Source organism: Chlamydotis macqueenii, chromosome 19 (genome assembly GCF_036417535.1).
Source record: "Chlamydotis macqueenii isolate bChlMac1 chromosome 19, bChlMac1.mat, whole genome shotgun sequence".
Taxonomy (NCBI): domain Eukaryota; kingdom Metazoa; phylum Chordata; class Aves; order Otidiformes; family Otididae; genus Chlamydotis; species Chlamydotis macqueenii.
This window is the reverse complement of record NC_141574.1, coordinates 7,925,001-7,945,939: the sequence shown is the minus strand read 5'-3', so window position 1 is coordinate 7,945,939 and position 20,939 is coordinate 7,925,001. Positions and strand designations below refer to the sequence as shown.

At 43.6% G+C, this 20,939-nt stretch overlaps 1 protein-coding gene across 8 annotated transcripts in view; it reads left to right on the top strand.

Moving 5' to 3' along the window:
* Positions 1 to 20,939, top strand: part of CUX1 (cut like homeobox 1) — a 275,849-nt gene that overhangs the window by 223,730 nt on the left and 31,180 nt on the right. For 4 of the 8 annotated variants that reach the window (XM_086763221.1, XM_086763220.1, XM_086763219.1 and 1 more), the window contains 4 exons: positions 6,404 to 6,706; positions 8,037 to 8,099; positions 10,847 to 11,035; positions 15,879 to 16,143. The exons of 1 other annotated variant lie outside the window; for it this stretch is intronic. In XM_086763221.1, coding sequence (XP_086619347.1) covers positions 6,404 to 6,706; positions 8,037 to 8,099; positions 10,847 to 11,035; positions 15,879 to 16,143 — 820 coding nt within the window. The remainder of the gene's footprint in view (positions 1 to 6,403; positions 6,707 to 8,036; positions 8,100 to 10,846; positions 11,036 to 15,878; positions 16,144 to 20,939) is intronic. 3 more of the 8 variants (XM_086763224.1, XM_086763222.1, XM_086763218.1) reach the window with 1 other exon arrangement.

Genomic DNA, 20,939 nt, shown 5'->3' with positions numbered 1-20,939 from the left:
TGTTGCGGAGTTCAGGCTCGCACCGCACCGCTGTTAGCGAGGATTGCTGCTAGGGTGCTTCAGAAGATCCTGCCCAGGCGGCCGTCGCTAAAGGTGAAATTGGGTAGAAGGTCAGAGGACAAAAATCTCTCCCTGAAAATTTCAGACCCTGGGAAACAGAGTAATGCAGTTCTTCTGAGGATGTTGCCATTGATCAGCAGTGTGGTCAGGTCTTGATTCCCAGGACAACGTACCCTGGGTTTTGGTCTGCAAATTGGGCAGAATGGGCAGCCCAGTCATCGGGGGAAAACAGAAACTAATCCAGTCCCAGTCTGAGACGCTTAGATCTCAGGCAACCTGCCAGGGCTGTGGTTGTCCATTAACTCCTCTGCATGGGGAGGTAAATGCGGGCCCTGAAGTAGCAAATGCTCTTTTAAGAGGTTGCTGAGAAATCTCCTGTCCACGTTTGTCTGCTTTCATCTTCCCTACTAATCTGCTGTAAAGGGAACGAGCGGAGCGTGGGATGCTTCGTTGGCTCCCCGCTCCGCTTGGCGCGGGACGTGGTGGTTGTTCTCGCTGTTCCTCGATGAGGAACTTTGAATTTGACTGCTTTGGCATGGACCTGAAGCCTGAGCCCTGGACTTTACGAGAAGTGGTGCATCAAACCAAGTGCCAGTTAAATCATGTTTGGGTTCTTGTCGGAATGTCACAGAGTACCCTGTCATTTTGTTTTAGCAACTTGTCCTTCCAAATGCGCAGTTCGCCTTATGGCATGCCAGCAGTAAAAATGTCACTTACAATAATTACTTTTTGGTGAAAATGCTTGCTGACTTCCTACCTTCAAGCTGTTTTTTACACAGTGGGGAGATAATAAGAAATGACTTTATCCTGACTGCTCAAATGAACACTAAATGGAATTTAGGTTATTATTACTGCAGATAGAGGACTGTGTATTGAAATTTAAATAGTGGATCAGATAAACTACGGAGATTTGTCTCTGAAAATTACAGTGGATCTGCTTTTTCAGTGCACTTAGCTCTGAAACTTAAGGCAGCTGTTGTTTGCCTGCTGTCTTTAGAATATAATATTTTTCATAATCTTTTTACAGGCCCCTCAGTACCTTCTGTGTTTTGCATGGTCTTCCTCAACTTCTTCGTGTTCTGCACCTGGTTCCCCACGAGTCCTTTTGCAGCTTATTAGCTAAGCTTGTGTTAGCAACAGAGGCTGGGCAGTTTATTCTCCCAGCAGTTCCCGAGCTGCAGAAGTACAATGCGCTCTTTACGGGCAGGCGAGTGTGCTGGGACGAGAGGCTCGGTGCACTGGGCTTGTGTTTTACGCTTGCGATTCAGACGCTCTTGTTCAGCTCTTTGCTCTGAACTTTTGGTTTATAAGTGGGTGCGAAGTCAGTGTGCTGCCATGGCTGTAGGAGTTGAGGCAGGGTCTGAGCAAAAGTGGCAAACCTGCAACTCTCACAATGCGTGCAAGAAATTCCACTGGAGGCGTCTGCCCGTGCTGGCAGACAGCAGCCTGGTGCCTCTGGGACTGGTGAAACCATATCCATGTCTCAACAGTGCTCCGTCATCTAGATAAGTCCGTTGGGGATACATCTGGGACTGGTGTCAGGGCATGTGGATGTCTGTGATTTTCTGGGGAGGTTGGAACAGGTGTCATCTGCAAGTCTTTGCGTCTGGGATGTCCCGAGCTTTGGAAGGAGGATCCAACTGAGGCGTGCTGTGGATCTGAGCTATACCACTGCTTTTGTATGGCGGACCATGTTAGATTCCTTCCTGTGATCAGAAGAGTTCCTGTGAACATCACAAAAATTGTCCTTCCTGACCAACTGCCCTGCAGTTTTGCAGAATGTAATTAAATGTCTCCGACTGCTGGGTTCGTGCAGCTGAGCGCATGATGCTCAGGAGTGCAGGGAGGTGGTGGAGTCACCATCCCTAGAGGTGTTAAAAACCATGTAGATCTGGCACTCCAGGACATGGTTTAGTGGGCTTGGTGGTGGTGTGTTGACAGTTGGACTTGATTATTTCAGAAGTCTTTTCCAACCGTTATGATTCTGTAGGGATTTTGTCACGTTACGGTGGCGGAACACGATCAGACCTTGTGGGGGAATATGTCAGGCTGATACTGTGTTGGGGAAAGTGTTTTCAGGTAATTTGCAGGCCACCGCTGTGATAATCGTAGTCCAGAATGTTTTACAGCCAGTGTTCAAGCAATTCAGGACCCAGGATCCAGTACTGTGGACCCGACCCCAGCATGGGAGTGGGAAATTTTGTAGTTGGAGAAGAATAAGAAAATCTTAATGTTAAATTTAGGAAAACTGCCGTAACCCATGAACTGAGATTGGAACTCTGTTTTCAGACTTTCTCACATTTTCCAAAACATTGTCATGGTAGAAGCAATGGGGAAGGTGTAGAGGATGGATGGGACCAAAGCATCATTTGGCTTCATTTATTATCCTAAAGAATGCAAGACCAGAACAGACTTTCTGTGTTCATATAAATAAGGCAAGGTCAACTTGTTATGGTTTTCAACTTGTTCTGTAAAATGCTCGGACAGATCCTAGTCCTACGTGCTAAATTGTTTGCAAAGTTTGTTTAGTTTCTTAACTGAAAAGTGCTAAGGGGTGGGGAGGGGAATGTGCAAGCTGTGGTGGTGGTTTGGGGTTTTGTTGCAGTAAGACGGTCGTTCAAGCAGCAAGTTTGTATTGGGAAAAGAGCAGTTAAAAAGAAAAATGCATCGGATGCATTTGTCTTTATGAAGACATATTTGCCTTCAAAGACGTGAATGCTCACCTTCACTGTATGGTCATAGCCCTCTCTGAGCTGTTTTCATCAACTATGAAATAGCCAGTGCTGGCGTTTCAGTTGTCTTCATGTTTTAGCTGTGAATGGAGGTCAGTTGCGCTTGCCAGCTATTTCAGATTGCTGGCCTGTTTTTGCAGACATCGCTGCCTAGTGCTCAATTTGCATTTGATTATTATTTTCTAGGCTACATATTTGAACGTGCTTTTAAAAATTGATTGGAAGTGCCTAACTTCACTGTACCCCAAACATGTATATTCTGAATGAATAACATAAAATTGTGTGACAGAGCCTTCGCTCTTTCATGTCTCAGTGCTCCTTGCAGCTTCAGAAGATTTGGATTGCTTATTTTCTTTACACACATTTATGGCGTGTTTGGATCTTTAATGATGTTTGTCAATAGTTTCCTGATCATTTAAAATGGTCACGTTAAACGGATGTGTCCTCATCCGCGTGCTCAGGACCTGGTGGGCACCATCTTTCCACCAAGCTAGTTTGGGGAGATCCTTTTGTTGGAGAACTTTCTCCCGTCCTCTACAAAGCACAGGGCACGGCTCGCTCCTCTGGCTACCTGAGACTTGAGAAGTTCCCAGGTTCTGCAGTGACCACATCACTGATGCTCGATCTGTCCAGCTCTTTACTCCTAGCATCTTATTTTTGAAGCTTTTGGGCTTTTACTTCAGGCTTTAAACTGGATGCAGGCTGCTGGAAAGCAAAATGCAACAGCCCTGTGGTATAGTGAGGTTTATCTGGAATTTATTAAGGTCGCTTCATCAGTAAATGGTGGCCGTGGGGTTTGCAGGTTGTACAGCCTACAGTAACACAGTTTTACACTCGTGTTGACAAAGTGATCTCTTCCTTGCTGAGTACAAACACGTAAACATCCGGTGGACATCACTTATTCACTCGTAGGAAACCGGCTCGCTCTTAAGTTAGTGCTCTTCTTCAGTGCAGTCTGGGGTTAAAAAGGCAGAACACGTTTTAGAGAAATGAGCTTTAGTGTATTATTTTCATTGGAGATATTCAATCGCTGCTTTTGATACATTAATGTGCATTTTTCAGATGTCCTGAATTTGTTTCTTTGTCCTGTGAGGAACTTTGAGAGAAATGAATACAAATTATTTCATAAAGCATGCGAAATGGCAGTGGATTGGCAGTTAAATCTGTAATAGTGAATACATTCAATTTTCCCCTTTGTTCTGTCAGCAGTCACTTGTGCTCTGAATGTCTATTTAATTTTTTTAAGTAGATTAACGGGAAATGTTTGCGTTATTTGGTTATTGAATTGACTTTTCCAAATAATGGATCTTTTCCTCAGATATTTATGTGATCTTGAAAGTGGTTTTCCATGCGGGAAAAATGCTAAGAGGGAGTGGGGAACATATTTTGAGTTATTTGTGGTATATGCGCATGCTGCTTCATCTGACATCACTGCACACTTGCCTTTCGTTGGGGGGGAAGCAGTTTGTCATCTGTACTGCCTGCCAAAATTAGATTCCGATAATCCCACATTTTTGAGTAAATAAGCAGCAGATTGGTCTTAAAAATGAAATTCAGGTAAGCTCTTAATTTGTGATACAAAAAAATAAATGAGCTGATACGTGAGCAACATGGAGCATTTCAGTGCTGGATGATAATACAAATTACCTTTGTTCTGTAGGTAATTAGGCTGGGCAGCGGAAGGAGAGGGGGGAAGAAGCATTTGGAAATGCTTTTGTTTAGTCCTGTGTGGTTGGGTTTGTTTTTTTTTTTTTTTATTTGGGATTTTTTCCGCGCTCCGTGTGTGCGTGTGGTTTGCAGTGCACGGATGAGGAATTGTATAGGAAATTTGCAGCTGCTCTAGTTATTCGGGAAGATTTGTATAAGCTGGCACAAGGGACAAAATTAGAGGGGACTCAAACGAGTGCCGTGGAGTTTATTAGCTAGGCAGCCAGAATTTTGACCTTGCTGTGGGTTAAAGGACGCAGACCTGAGAAGAAGTCTGTTTATCATGTGGGGAATTCGTGCCGTCCCTGACAGTGTACAGTGAACAAGATGGATGATCTGCCAAATTGGTCCCTCGCATGGGTGAATCAGGGCAAATTTACAGTACAATTCCTGTGCTGCTCCTGATACAAAAATAACATTTGCTGGGTTTTATATTCAGTTGTATGATGACCCAGGGTGAAGAGAGAAAAGAAATAAGATTTGTAGGATCCCTGTTGCCTTAAGGATTTGCACACACCTTGCTTTCCTTTTGTGTCTCCCTCTTTTGCGTCTTTCATAAAGCACTACGGAAAAAGTCCAATTGCTTGGTTTGAGAGAGCAACTTTTTATGTAAGTGCGTCAGAGAACCTCGCTTAAATTCGGCATTTTGAAAGCTTCTGTTACCTTGAACAACACAATTACACTGTGCACCCTGCTTCACTTGAACCCTGCTTTCACTTGTGTAGCGTTTTCCCTTAGTGTTTAGAATAGGTTTCTGTGCTGATGTGCTGCGTGTTCTGTAGTGATTTGACAATATTCTAGATATCAAACAAACAAACTTGAAAAACACTGACATCTGCTACTGGCCATCGCCGTGGTGGTGGTGGGACCTCATGCTGCAGAGTGAGCGGCTCTCCCGGTAGAGCTGCCGTGCTCAGAAAAAACAGAATTCTGTTACAGGGACTAAGTTTCTGATAGAAACTGGCCTCACCCTTGTACAATTGAGAGCGTTGTACGCTTCCTCTGGAGATCTTGAGGCGAATCCACTGTGAACAGAGAGATGGCATGTGCTCTTTATCTTTTGAAGGGAATTGTTCTCCTGAACCACATTGTCTGTGTGTTGTTGCTTTAAAAAATGTTCAGACTGTACCCTTAGATGTCTGGATTTGCTGCATAAGCTCAGTTGGTATGTTCTGTTAGAGATAAATGCGAATTTATTAGGGGAAAACAACATTTTGTACAGAGCCTATTGTTGTTGGCAAGTTAACAGATTCAGAAAGCTTTCTTTTAAACAAAGTGTCACAATAACAGATTTGAATGTCTCCTGATCCACTAGCTATCTTTGTGTTGGATTCTCAAATACGTTAATTAATACAACATAATTACAAACTGTATTTTAATCTCGTTAAGTTATTTCTGGGCAAAGAGAAGTGCAAAAATGTGATGCAAGTGATAAGAAACAAAACGACATCCAGTAACACTCTCAGGGTACAAAGTCGTACCAGTTGTGGAGGATCCCTCATTGACACTACAAAACAGTGGCTGAGTGAGTTTCTTTCAAGCCACAGAGGAGGCTTAAACCAGTCTGTAATGGTAGACTTAAAAGCGTCCTTATACAAAAATGTGATGGAAAGCAAAACCGTGAGGTTTCCTGACCAAGGAAGTATCTTGCAAACTTACAGACTATTGCACTATTTATACATCTTGTCTTTGTAAGAAAGAAGAGATGACTCAAGATAAAATTAGAAAATAATTTTGTTTTTAAAAAGAGGCTTTTTAGTAACCAAGTCATAACAAGTAGCGTTTTGCATACTGAGGCATTTCTTTAAGTAGGTAGAATATAAATGAGAAGGAAAGTTAAATATCCTGCAATCAAAACATTACAATTACGCTAAAGTGGGGCCTTTTTCCTTTTTTAATTACAGAAAGCACTCCAAAGACTTCTGCCAGTTGCAGTCCCGCTCCTGAATCTCCCATGAGTTCCAGTGAATCGGTGAAAAGCCTAACTGAATTGGTACAGCAACCCTGTCCCGCTATAGAGACGAGTAAGGACGGCAAATCCCAAGAATCTAGCGAGCCGCCTGCTTCTGAATCCCAATCTACAACGCCCTTGCCGCTGTCAGGCCACTCGGCGCTCAGCATTCAAGAACTGGTTGCTATGTCCCCTGAGCTGGATACGTATGGCATTACGAAGAGGGTCAAAGAAGTGCTAACGGACAACAATCTTGGTAAATCGCTTTATTCTCATTTCTTGACTGAAATAAAATAAAAGCCTTCATACTTTTAAGCTATATTTCAGTAGATATTTACAAGAGTACTTGGTTTTGATTTTGACCTAAGCTTTAATATGGTTTAAATTATTTTATTTATTTATTTTTTTAAACCAGTAGAAAAATCCTTTCAGATTGTCACACTTTACTTAAAATGTCATCACACCCTTGCTCTTAAGCTCTGCTCTTGGCTCACCAGCCAGATATGGCTCCCACCTCCCTACAAACAGTCCAGCAAGCTCTCAAGAAGACCAAAACCCCAAAGCCAGAGAGATCTCCCCTTGAGAAATGCTGCTTTCCCCATGCTTATAGCCTCAAGGCTGATGAACCTGTAGATAAGTGTATGGGGCCATTTGGGTATTTTGCTTAGACATGTGCAAAGCTAAGCCTACTTTTGCTAACAGGTGAGTTTCTGGGTGTCAGACTAAGTGTCACGTTGACATGGCTATATATTTGGAATAGCCAAAGGGAGTAACTTGGTCTGAGTGTGGAAAATCCATGCTTAATACTGCCACTATGCTTCTGAATCACTGGTTCTTCATGTATGTTTGACACTTGGGTCCCTCACAAGGCATTGGAAAACCTTTGGGAGTCCTTTGAAGTCTCTAGCGGGAAGGCAGTAAGGCTGCCCCAGGGTTACCTGCACGTGCTTCTGGGGCTTAGCATGGGATTCCTCTCACCTGCATTTACGTGGTCAAAATAGATGTCTGAGGTGGTTGGGATGAATCGCTCTTCAGAAGTACCAGTTTCTCTCCATTCACTACAGATGGGACCAAAAAGATAAGTTTAGAGTTAGACCGCTGATGATATTTATGCGAGAATAATTCCGTCCATATCAGCTGAACATTATGACTTTTCAGCTAGACACAGAATAATGTGTTATTACCTTAGATTTTTTTTTTTTTTAAGGGGGAAAATACTGGGATGGGGGAGGTTGCAAGTTCACATTTAACTTAATTTGGGAAAAAAAAAAAGAAAACAGCCCTGATTGTGGACATACCCTGCATGAGTGTGTTCCACTGAACCCAGCAGAATTACTTGCTCCTGCACATTGGTGTGGGCAGATTGTGGTTGCTTGTTGAGTGGAGATAATGTAGAGATGAAGCCACAAGTCACAGGAAGGGTTTGCAGGTTCAAGCCCCTGGTTTTTGGGCAAAATGCTGTTGAGTGCTGTACCTGCTCTGGTGTTCCAGAGAGGTTTGAAAAAAAAAGTATTTTTGTTTACATTTGCTTTGATGCCATTTTTACTTAGTCTTTTTTATTTCCCATGATTTTTGTTTTCCTACAGTGTGGCTGACAAGCCTAAAAAGCAGCAGAAGAGCCAGGAAATGTGCCCCAAACTCTGCATTAGGTGTGGAACCAGTTTCAATGTCTCCTTTTGCGCCCTCAGTGTGCTAGTGCACCAGATTCACTCGGTGCACGGGTTACTCTGTCTTAGGGAACTGGTCATGGTTCAGTTGTTCAGTTTCGTCAGCCAGTAAAGACCACAGTTGTGCAAAACCACTCAAAGATGTGTTTGGCAGGTCTCTCCTCCCGTGCCTTTTAGCATTAATTCAACAGTGACCGTTTTAGCAAACGATGCTGGCAGCGTTAGTGCTGAGGTGTTGCTGGTATTCCTAGTCCCAAATGTTATATCTGTGATTCCCTCTTGGGCGACATAGAACCTAGAGAGGGAAGCAGATGCAGAGAGCCGTTGAAGGGTAGCGATGGTGGGGGTTTTGCAGAAAGGGCCAGGACTAACCATGAGACCAGCGTAATTTACAGAAAGTTTTGTCCGTGAGGAGCTGCATCAGTGGGAACAGACGTGAAGGCTGTTAGAGTAAAAGATGGGGAGAATTAGCAGGAGTTTTAGCAAACCTGTGCTTTAAAATATTCCAGTTATTAATAGCTCTGTGATGAAGATGGAGTGTGATACACCTGATTCTCCTGAGAATGATTTCTGACACATTCCCGTCAGCGTGGGAGACTTTCACGTGTTTTATTGTGCCCTGCCGTATTCTGGGATAAAATAAATTACACAAACATCTTTAGCTTTGTCCTTAACATCTAGAGAACATGATGTTACCTCCTTCCACGTTTCCATTTTTAATTTTTGGGCTGTAGTTTAAAGTTCATTTCCTTTAGCAGCATTGCTGGCACCTGATCTGGGCTGTTTGTTCCTGACCCTTTTGCAAATTTGTGCCGATATTCCTGTCCATATGGCCGCACAATAAGCCAGACCAGTTGGTCTCGGTCAAAAAGGCCGTTTTATTCTTCGTAGGTTGCTTTGACTCAGATCAGTTCCCCTGCTCCGATTTAGGGTGCGGCTGCGCGGGCAGTCGCAGTGGCCGCACCAGCACTGTACCGTGGCTGACGGAGCTCTCACGGCTGCTGGAAGAAACGCTCATCCCATTGCAGCCCAGGGTTAGAAGCGGTGGGGAATATTAGAGGAAAGTTATTTACGAAGGCAAATTAAAAAATTTTTAAAGTAGCTTATCTTGCTAGTAGCTGGCAGGCTTAAAGGTAAATGGATGAGGCCTCACTAATGTTTTTAAATATAAAGACAAACAGGGAGTAGGCTCACTGCCATACACATGATCTAAAATTGGCCCTGAATTACTCCTTTTGTCTGGTTTTCCTGATGTTGAGGGTAGTTGAAAATCACTTATTACTTAGGAACCTCGTTGAATTCTGAGTTTAGGTTTCTGTTCAGTCTGTAAAACCATTTTCAGGGTTAGTTTTAGAGCTTCTTAGCGGACTGTGTCACGTCAGCCCTGTCCTCGTTTCCCCTTTCTGCCTTTCGTTATCTCAGCTGCTTCCTCCAAAAGCTTTGCAGACCACCAGCCCCATGCATCTGAATGGGACGTTCTGCCGCTTCTGACTGGTCCCACATTCCCTCCTCTCCCTGTACAAGCAAAAAAAAATGGTCAGGACAAAGATCTTGGGATGCCTCTAAAGGAGGAGATTCATGGAATCAAGCACACAGGAGGGATTTATGGAGCAGACATTTCCCACAGCCTGTTTGTGACAGGATCAGATGAGGCTGGGAAGGCAAGAGCTGATGGTGCTACTGGCTAAGGCTGCTGGCATTGCTAGGGAGTGAGGGAAAAGCCTTCCACCCTGTTAGTGAGGGCACTCAAGAGCTACGGATCAGACACAAGACCCTGAGGCCTTAACTTGGTCGGTATGGAAAGATCTTTGGGTTACCTTGAAACTACATAGATAGCTGCACTTCCCCCAGCAATCACCGGCGATGACTCAGATGACTCCAGGCTCTGTCTTGTAACAAAAGCTGTTGCGTATCAAGGCAATTTAGCTTAGGAAGAACACTGAAGTGAAGCGTTTCGGAAAACCAACTGTATGGTTGGGTTTGAGCTGCACAGACATTTTCCACAGTCCTTGCTAAGTTAGATCCTCACCATGTAAAACTGGTGTTACTAATGCACGGACAAGTACTGTACATTGAAAAGCATTTGCAGATTTTACCCTGCTAGATTATAGCTTTTTGAAAGAGAAATAAAATTAAGTATTCTTAACTAGAAGTACTGTAGAGGCTGGAAAAAAAAAAAAACTGGAAAAGCTCTTATATTGTAAAATGTGATTATCTGCAGTTAGTAGAAGACAGTCAGAACACCACAGGTAGTACAACACAGAAGATATGCACACGTGTCTCTGAGGACACTTAGATGGCCGTTGCAGTGAGGGCTTGCGTTGGTCTTGGTTCATTGATTGCTTGAAATGTTTGGATTGCCCTCTTGGAGCGAAGCTGTTGCGCTGCCCTCCTGCATAAGAGCCAAGTGGCCTCACTGCTCTCACTATTTGCCTGCATAGCTGAAAATTCAGTTTATTTTTAATCTCATCAATTTTATTTTTTGCACACTGTTTCACTGTAAGGTGTTGAGCCTCCCCTCTCTGCCACAGTCAGATCCTAAGCATTAAGCTAAAGCTCAATATTTACACCTTTAGTTGGGGGGAGAGAGCTTTTAGTCCTCTAAATGTTTCTTTTGGGTTTTTTATTTGAAGAATAATTAACAAATTATCTCGTAGACATGTTCTGTCTTTTTAGTTAGCCTCGTCTCCTAGCTGAATGAATTCATGCGATTTTCAATTTCGTATTAGGTCAGCGTTTGTTTGGGGAGACAATCCTAGGGCTAACACAAGGCTCTGTCTCAGACCTGCTGGCTCGCCCGAAGCCCTGGCACAAGCTGAGTCTGAAGGGACGGGAACCCTTTGTCCGCATGCAGCTGTGGCTGAACGATCCCAACAACGTGGATAAGCTGATGGATATGAAACGAATGGAGAAAAAAGGTAACGTGGAGCAGACTGCTGAGTCGTCTTTTCCGTAATTTCAAAGATAACCGTGTCTTTTATAATTCTCCATAAATGGTATAGAGGCAGCATTGATGTGGTATTGTGAAGATTATGCAAAAGGACTTCATGACAGCTTTTCCGTAGCTTTATTTGATGCTAGCTCAAGCAGATACATCTCAGAAAAAAAGCCAAACAAAAAACCAACCTCAGGCCCTGGATATTCACCAGCTGCTGTGAAATCAGTGCTATATCCTCCTATAGATTAATTACTGAGGCCCTGGTGTATCACTGATAACTTGCCTTACCAAATGAGAAATGTGAGTTTGGGAGCTGGCTTTGGGTTGTTAGTTAATGGTGCTGCAGCTGGGCACAGATGTTGGGCTGGAAGAACTGAGCATTGATTGCTGGGAGAGCTTCTTGCCAGTCCTGCAGTGATGGTCACGAGGAGGAAAGAAAAATGCAGTCTGTATAAAAGGATATTTGAGAATAATTAAATTTGTAGCCTTTCTAGGGATGGGGGAAGGTGATTGTGTTAATACACACTCACATAAAACAACTAGGTCATGAGTGTGTTACCTGTGAGAGATCTAAGTTATTATGGGGTATCTTAGTAGGAGTATATCCTGAAAATGTATCCCACTCTCTATATTTTAAATTCATTACTACAAAACCGGTCGTTATTCAGGGCTCTGTTTTTAGTATGTTCCTATGATTTTTACAGGAGAGACTCCTAGGCTGCCATTATCAGCAGTTAACTAATTAATGATATATACATCTCTCGAGCGATCCCCTAATGATATTAGCACAGACAGCATTAATCGTGTGCGCTGAAAGCGCTGCCGTTGAGTGATGTCCTGAAAGCATTAACACATTTGATCAAGAACTTTGTGATTATATTAAAAATTGCAGTGAGGGAGCTTCTGGGAAAATTGTAGTCTTGCGTGCTTTTAAGAAGAAATTCAAATCCTTGTCATAGTAACCAGTCTAATGAAATGCAGTGCAGTATCTTCCTGCAAATTGTGTGTGATCTTCCGTGGGGAGTAAAATCCACTTGGGTTTCCCACTTACAACTGTAAACCAAAGGGAGCCACAATGGTTTGTGCTGTATTAGAAATATGGCAGAAATAAAATTGTCAACGGGCTGGATTTTTATAGCCTCAAAGAGAATATCGCCCATAATGCAAGAAAATAAAATAAAAATAATTTAAAAGTAATACCGACAATATCCTTTCAAAACTATTTCCTAAACTGGATCCTTATCCAACCCTGTGCAATACATATGCTCTGTAGATGGCACCTGAATAGAGATAAGGCCGTAAATCATTTGAGGCTGTTCTGAGCTCCTGGACTGTGTAAGCGCTGTCCTCATAGCGGAGCACTCTAAAGTGAATTCAGCCCTGTATTTTCTGCAAAATCCTGTCATGCAGGTAAGGATTCCATGACTTAACCTTTGAAATTGCTCTAGAGCCACATTAAGAACTTAACTTTCCCTTCAGCTAATGTCAGTGAAAGAACAATGCCACGGTATTTGCTGCCAGTGAAACATTATTACCAATTATTTCTCTGCCACATTTTATTAAGGGAGTAAATTAATAATTATTATAAAGGTGAGCTGCATATATCTTTTTTTTTTTTCTGTTCTGGCAGTCTGAAGTTTGTGCTATAAATGTCCATTTTAAGAGGTTCTGAAAATTTGCAATGTACATTAACCTCTTTGGAGGAAGAGGGGGGTTCACGCTCGCTAAGCTGAGACGCTGCACCACTTTTCCTGCCTTGGAAGAGTTCATTCCTCTTTCTTATAACCTCCCGGTGTGTCTGCGCTGCCGGTAATGTCACACTCCTCACTGAACAGTACTGAAGCCTGCTGTCAGGAGAAAATTTAATTCCCTTTATTTCCCTGTTATTTCGCTTTTTAATAATCTTGTTCAATACCGCAAAAGATAAAAATTGTATTAAAAGGGGCTCTGTTTTACCTCAGAGAGCAGCCACTGGTTCTGCAACAGTGTCTGCTGCGTCTGGAGCTGAGCACATGCTGGGGAACCTTCCCAGAGGGACCCGGTGATGCTGGGTTGGCAACAGCAAGGGGAAAAAAGGGACTAAATTTCAGGGGATAGAGCCTGGCCTTGAGAAGTTGGTCTCAGACCCAGATCCAGACCATTGCCCAAGCCACATGTGTGTTTTTTTTTTTTCATAGGTCTCCTGAGAATTGGAGACTGATCACAGACAAAAATCTAACTTGTCCAAAAATCAAGTGTGTTTGCGACTTGGATTCCAGTTTGAGGCTTGCTGTCACTGCAAATGTGCTGAATGATCTCCTTATGTTGTCTACACGCAGCACATATGTTTAAAATAAGAACTAAAAAGGAAAAGCTTTTGTAAACGTCATCTGAAGTTTCCAGAGAGCGCCATTAAAGCCTAAAGCTTAGGTGCTAGTTCAGCACGTGGCAAAATGCCAGGATTGAGCGTTGGCCCAGTGGAAATGTGTTCTGGTAATATGTTATCCTCCAGAAAAACAAGCAGTTGTGTCAAACAGTGGGACACCCTCTTTATTTTTCTGTTAAGGAAATACGTGCGTTTATCTAATTTGTCCCATTCACATGAAAGAGACCCAAAGAAGCTGTTGCACCTTTTGTGATCCCAGTGTGAGGTTACACAAGCAGAGGTAGGCATGGGGCATGAAACTTTTCCCAAGCTGTCACGGCTCCCTGCTGTCCTCAGAAGTCTAAAGATGGGAGCTCTGACCCGCCAGAAATGCCGTCGTCTGGAGAGCAGAGAAAGCAGAGATTCAGAGCATCCTGGTGCCTGGGTGTCTTGTGTTAACTCAGTTGCCTGACCAAATTCCAGCAACTCCAGTTAGAGATAGCCTAAACACCTCTTACATCTTACACATGCGGTTCTGTTTTGTCTCATGGCCTCCTTTAAGCTGCTGCGCGTTGCTGAAGTGGTAGATGCTGTCTTTCAGCCCTCTTGCTTGTGCTATCAAAGGAGACAAGGGAACCTCGTGTAGAGTTTGCATGTCAGTGCGAATTTGAAATGATACCCAGGCATCTTTGAGTTTAAAGACTGAGATAAATGTGAGATTATATTGCTGGAATTATGAATTCCGTGGTTGAAGGTTGTAACAGTTCCTTGAAGGCTGCAAAAATAAGGCCAGTCGGTCACCTTGAAATAATGCATTTATCTGTGGTCACTTTGCAGTTCTGCATCCAGTTTGAATAACTTAAATAGGTGGGGTTTTTTTAATTAAGTTTAGTTTTTTTAAAAAAGAACTTTGCTTTTTATGGTTATTTCAAAAGCGTGCAGTACTATATCGTGGCAGAGTGATGGATCGTGAGCAGCTCACGTTCCGTTCCATATCAGTGATCTTACACAGTAGGCAATCCACAGGTAATCTGTCATATTCAGGAAAAACAAAATTAGGGCCATGCAGATACCCCCAAAGGTTACAGAGTGCATTCAAAATTCACTTTGACGGTAGTAAGACACAGTGTGGAAAGGTCTTGCTGGATGTACCGCCGCGTAGAGGACAGGATGCTGAAACCCACTGGAGACAGAAAACCTGGCCAGTCCTGTAGGGAGCTGGGCCAGGAGAAGTTGGCTTGTGTGAGAAGGGCTTTCAGCATTTCAGTTTATTTGATTGCATTGAGTTTTTGTTCTTTGTGCACCCTTCAGCCTGAAGGCAGAGCTGTGAGGACAGACACATTTATTTTTTGAATAATTTGGTTGTTGACCGGTGTGACGTGCCCCACGTTGGTCCCTGGCTGTGATCGGGGCTCCTGGCTGTTGAGATTTAGTGCCTGTGAGACTGATGTCAGGCTGGTGTAATCTGGAACTTAATGGGCGAGGGTATCAAATTGCAGCTCTTGAATACCTAAACTCTTAAATATCTGGAAGGTATTTAACAGGCCATTAAATATTTTATTGACGAGATTCATCTATATTTGCCGTTTTCAGCCCCCTCATTAGCAATGCTTGTGCGTGATCCTGCCAGGTGCAGTAAATCCCACCTCTCTTTGCCCAGTGTAAATCAATCAAGTCCACGACAGGGTTTGCTGGGACTCTTTCCTTGCAGAATTTGCCAGGATAATTCAGTCCCTGTCAGGGAGGAGAGTCAGCGGTGGTATCACAGGCTCCTGCCTCACCAAGCTCCATCAGCACAGCGAGAGTTTTCTTAAAAGTGTATGCGGTTTTGAAAGGGCCTTGTGTAGGGGAGAAGGATGCTGTGGGCTGGTTTTCTTTCATAACCTGTCACCACTATAAGGAAGATCCGTAGGAGAAAGCAGCAAACGCCTGATCAGCCCATCGGTGAATCTCCGGGCTCCAGGCGCCATCGTGTGTTGGAGACCTGGCTGCGGCTGTCTTCAGCTGCCACGGTCATCTTTTTAATTCAGGGACCTGAAGTGTTAGAGAGATCTAGTGTACACCCAAAGTGTTAAACAACCAAAGCCATTTAAGTTGAAATGAAGTGCAACTGTCCTAATCGGGTGCTTATGTGGAAGTTCGCCACTCTTGGAAGAGTCAATTTGAAATGAGTTGCGTTAACGCAATTTTTCAAGTCCCATGTTCATTGAAAAAGCAGAAAACTCTGGCAGGTTTCCAGTCAATTTCTTTCTCTTCTCTTTCTCTTTTCTTTCCCTTCTTTCTTTTTTTTCTGCCTCTTGCATCCTCCTTACCTTTGCTTTCCTGTAGTCTCTGATGGTGCCCCTTCCTTCCCGTTCTCTCCGAATAGCCCATCCCTGCATCCGCAGCCTGTCATCTTCACATTTATTCCACAGCTCGTCTGTTCATTGATTTTGTGTCTGTATTCAGCTGGGGCTGATCCGATGCACTTCTCTTTCAGCCTACATGAAACGGCGACACAGCTCCGTTAGCGACAGTCAGTCTTGTGAGCCCTCGTCCGCTGGAATAGACTACAGCCAGGGAGCCAGCCCGCAGCCGCAGCACCAGCTGAAGAAGCCCCGGGTGGTGCTGGCACCGGAAGAGAAGGAAGCTCTGAAACGAGCCTACCAGCAAAAGCCATACCCATCACCAAAAACCATTGAGGAACTCGCTACGCAGCTCAACTTGAAAACCAGCACCGTGATCAACTGGTTCCACAATTACAGGTATGAGATCTCCTGGGAGCCCTGCTCGTAAAGGATTTATTTTATTTGCTTTGGCAGGGTGCTGCTCTGCTTCAGCGGGCTGTGCCTGCTTCCACTAGCGTTGAGCAGTGGTACAGAATGAGCGGTTTCGACAGCAGGGAGGTTCGAACTAACAGTAATGCTAATGCTCCAGACTGATTTTAAGTCGTCCCTGAGGATCAGCGATATTCACATATTGATGTAAGTCAGGCTTTTAAACAGAAAGTCTCGCTTTTGGGGAGGGCGTTGATTTAGAGATGTCCACTGTTGAATATTTATAGATCCCATTGCAGTAAGCAAGGCTGGTCTTTCTTACTTGCATATGCACCCTCACACAGACGTATACTCGCACGTATATACACGCATGTAGGTGTGTGTTATGTGTGTTATGCCTAAATCACTTGGTGGGTTGTGCTTGGATGTGTCCTCTGCTGGCTGCCATCAGAATTGCACTACTTATTATAATATATTTTTCTCACATAAGAGCAAAAAGAGGATTTTCTTTTAGGTCTTGAGTCGGTGAGCTCAGAAAATAGGCACAGTGTGTGCTGTATTTTTGGGAAGCTCTGCACAGTCATGAGGGACAGAGAACTGATAACCCTGAAGTCAGATGCAGCCACAGATTTGTGTCGTTATGATTAAATCATTGAATCCTGCTGAGATGAATAAGGTGTTGGTCTGTTTAGTTCCTTTCTCATATTAAGAAGGAACCTTCTCCACGTTTGAAACATTGGAGTAGGTTTTGGCCTAGAGACACCGATAAAAAGAAACAATGCTGGAATGACATGTAAGAATGAGAAGGACTTGAATAAACATATTATCAACTGTGCGTGGGATTGGGAGTCCTAATTAGCACAGCAGACTTTTCTCCAATAAATTTGTGCTAATGAATATTGAACAGGTACAGTTAAGATACCAGATTTAATACTATTTTGCCCCTTCACTCGTAGCCGGTAATGTTCATAATTAGTCCAGATTGCTAAACTTGTTTGTTTTTAGAAACTGCTAACATGTAAAGAGTATTTTCCACGTTGGCCCTTCTCAGCTTTTAACGGGGAAGTTGCTGAAGCAGAAGCAGCACAGTTTAATGAGAGATCTCAGAAATACTGTGCACAATAGGTAAATAATGTTTATAGTAAACAATATAAAATGTAAAAATTAGAACCAACGAGTAATCATACTTACACTGAATTTCATTGACTTGAATTCGCTACAGATGCAGCCTCTTTCACTGCTCAGAGTTCTCCAAATGCAGGCGCCTCTTCCAATTCCCACTTCTAGGCAATTATACACAAGTTGGAGGAATGCCTATGAAAATATGTTCCCTTCGGCCTGACAGCAAAATGTGCTGTTCTCACTTACGCAGATGAGTGCGGGAGCACTGGTGGCATGTGTCATCTTCCTCATTATCATGAGATCTCCTGTTTAGGCGTGCTGCGAGAAAGCGTGACAAGTCATGATTGATCAGCGTGTTCAGCCGCACCGCGCTATACGTTAATGTAGACTGGGTGCTGACAGTTGTATACAAAAGAAAAAATGGATAAAGAAGGTGCTGTAGGCTGGTGGGTAGCACGAGCCTCACAGCACTGGGTGATCGGGACCTGCTCCCGATGTGCTGCTGAGTCTCCAGGGCTCTAAAGAGTTATTTCAAGCCTGTTCGGAGCCCAGGGCACTCTGAGCACTTGCCGCCACTGAAAAATCAAAACATGTGCCCGTTCTTTTCCTCTGTACAGTAACTTTCTTAGCTTTCATGCGTGAAGTACTCTTAAGTCATTTGCAGGACAAGGCAGAAGACGTACATGTTCCATGTTCTGGTAGAGGAGCAGGATCTGGCTGTTCTGCAGCTCCCGTATTACAGGAAATGGGTAGTCTTTCTCCTCTTCACCTTCTCCAGGTCACACTTAATTTTATTTATCTCTTTTATACGCTCCCTCAGCCATTTCTTTTCCAAACTGAAGAGTCTTCATACAGAAGCAGTTCCACACCTCAGACCATTTAGTTATTCTTTAATATAATTTTTTCTTTGAAGTAACTTCAGGTGAAACTGGGTACAAATTCAGACAAGTTTGGCTTCCTGTCTCTTGGGAATCCTGTTGCAATGCTGCTTTTCCTTTGGGATTCAGCCTAAACCTCACTTTCCAAAGGTGGATGCTGCAATAGAATCTACCTTTATATCCACCAAATGGGAAGTCAGTACTAGCATTTATTATCCACAGCAACGGAAATGTAAAAAAAAAAAATCCTCTGCAGGCAAAGAAATAATTCACTTCAGGCTATAAGTAAGTATTAAAGATTTTGACATGTCTGCAAACTTGTCCAAATCTGTGGCTTCGCGTCTGTGCCAATCACGTATCTCTGAGAACATAAAAATAAGAGTGTGCCTTGCTTTGCATGAGTGAAGCACGTACCCATCAGAGTTTGAGACTCTGTGGTCTTAAGAACGGTACAGGAGGAGGTAGGAATTTCTGTCCCACTTCAGAAACTGGAAACTGGCACAGAAACTGAGTAAGGTCTTGGAGATGATGCTACAGAAGCATCAGGAATAAAACCCAGCTTTCTTGAGTTGTAATCTAGTGCTCTTGGATCCTAAATCTCGTTGCTCATACTGTGGGCATATTTTTCAATGAACTGTAGCATTGTGCCTGTTTGGATGAGTTCCTGGCGTTGTGTGAAAGCTTGTACAGGGAACTTCAACGTAGACCCCCGGAGACCGCTGATATTTTGAGTTACACTGAAAAATGCCAACAGGATGTGTCGATGTCGAGGCCAACACCTTCCATCAAGAGGAATGCTCTCTGGAATTTCCTAGCTGCCATCACCAGTTCTTCGTTACTGTAGGGATTTAATTACTGTGTTAATCAGGTGCCAGACTAGATTCCAGAAGCAATACATCGGGTGTGAATTCCAAGGATTTCCACAGGCATGGAACCTATATTCTGCAGGCTGTGGTCAGATACTGGGTGAGCACGTCATCATTCAGTATCTTGCTGGAGCTGAGGTGTTTTACGTGCTGTGCAGGCAGAAAGCTCTTACCCGTTTCCTCTCCTGACTTGGGGAATGTTACAAAAGCAGCGTGTTCTGGATCAATGTCTATGCAGGGAGATCATAGGCATAAATAGAGCCTGATAATCGATGTTGCAGGATGCATACGATTAATGGTAATAGAAAATTAATGTTAGCACCTGTGGTCTTCTGTTAGGTGAATAATGTTCTCCTAGGGAAAATTACAGACCCCCTAAATCCTTCAAAAGTGTAGAGTCAGCAAGTGCTGCTGAAATACTGTGTTGCATTTCAAGTAAGTCAATAATACCATTAGCTGCAGAAGCGGTATTCACGTGGTGTTCTGCATTTACCCTAAATTTTTTTCCCTTGTGTGCTGTCGTCCTTAGCCCACGTAGGGAAAAATGAAAAGTTCGTACAGCCATCAGCGTTGGGACAGCATTTCACTTGTGATTTGCAAGATCCTTAGCAGTTCTCCTTGTCTAAACCAAAAGTGTTATCTTCGCTCTGAAAGATAAAGTTCTGCTGAACTCTTCCCGTGTCTGTCGTCTTGTCCCTGACCGTGGGTCACTGAGGCTCCCTCTTGGTTGTAAATTAGAACTGAACAGCGGTCATACCCTCTCCCACTGACGGAGCGGTACAGAGCCCTAGAATTTTTGCATAAACTGTTCTGTGCTTGTGAGGATGTTGGGAGCTCCTAAACAGAGGAGGAGAGGGGAGGAAGGACCGAGTGAAATGGCAGAGGCAGTGTGTTGGGGTATTCCTGCACGCTTCAAATGATAGGAGGGGCAGGGCGGCACACGTGGAGTGCATTAATTCCCCTGAAATGTACTGCTTGACTTGTCTCTGTTCATGTTCTGAAATTGATTTTTTAAATAAAAAATGAGGCGAAAGACTAGCTCATGGACTGACAACCTGTCAAAAGGCTGGGCTTCCCCAGAGTGGTTTCAGAACAAAGGACTTTGTCATCTTCATTTCTCCTTGGTGTCTGGGAGAACACTGGGGGGTTGTCCAGATTTTTGCCTTGTTTGTTTTTTGTTTAGGCAAATTGTGGCTCATTTCTAGTAGAAATCTGAATTGGTTTGCATTTGCAAGCTGTTTTCTCCTGGATCTACTAGAAATGTATTAATATTTTTAAAATCCTTCCTTTTCTGGTCCAGTGGCTTGTTAAGTCTCACCTTCCTGATGTCAGATTTTTAGGGAATAGGAGACTACAGAGCCTTTCATCTCCATCCCTTAAACCACATCCAGTGCTGTAAAAATTGAGCATACATTTACGAATGTTACTTAATTGAAACTTGCAAGAAAAGGGAAGATGATTTGTCACTGGTTTTCACCAAGCATTTCACCAAGCATTTATTGTCTGCATAAAGTTTATATTTTTGCTTTATTCTGTAATGTCTGCTGTGGTTACGAGAAGGGTCAGTCAGCAGCACCATTTACAGTAAATACACAAAATCCTGGTTGAAGACAGGGGTTCGATCTCAAGACTCAGCACTGCAGAAGTTACCAGAAATGGTTTATCTACTCAAAACTCTGGCTGCGCCCGCCTGCCCTCCCGCTGCTCCGTGAGGAGCCCCCGGGGTGGTCTGGGGTTTTGCAGCCTGCGTCCCTTCTAGCGTGGCAGGCTTCACAGAGGGCACATGGCTGGGGAAATTAAGAGCATTCTGACAATATTTCATGTTCTCCCAAACGCCTTTTCAGCCACTCCTTTGGATCTGAGGGTGCGAGCGCTTCCACTGACCCGCCATGGTGCGGCTGTCCTGTAGCCGAGACAA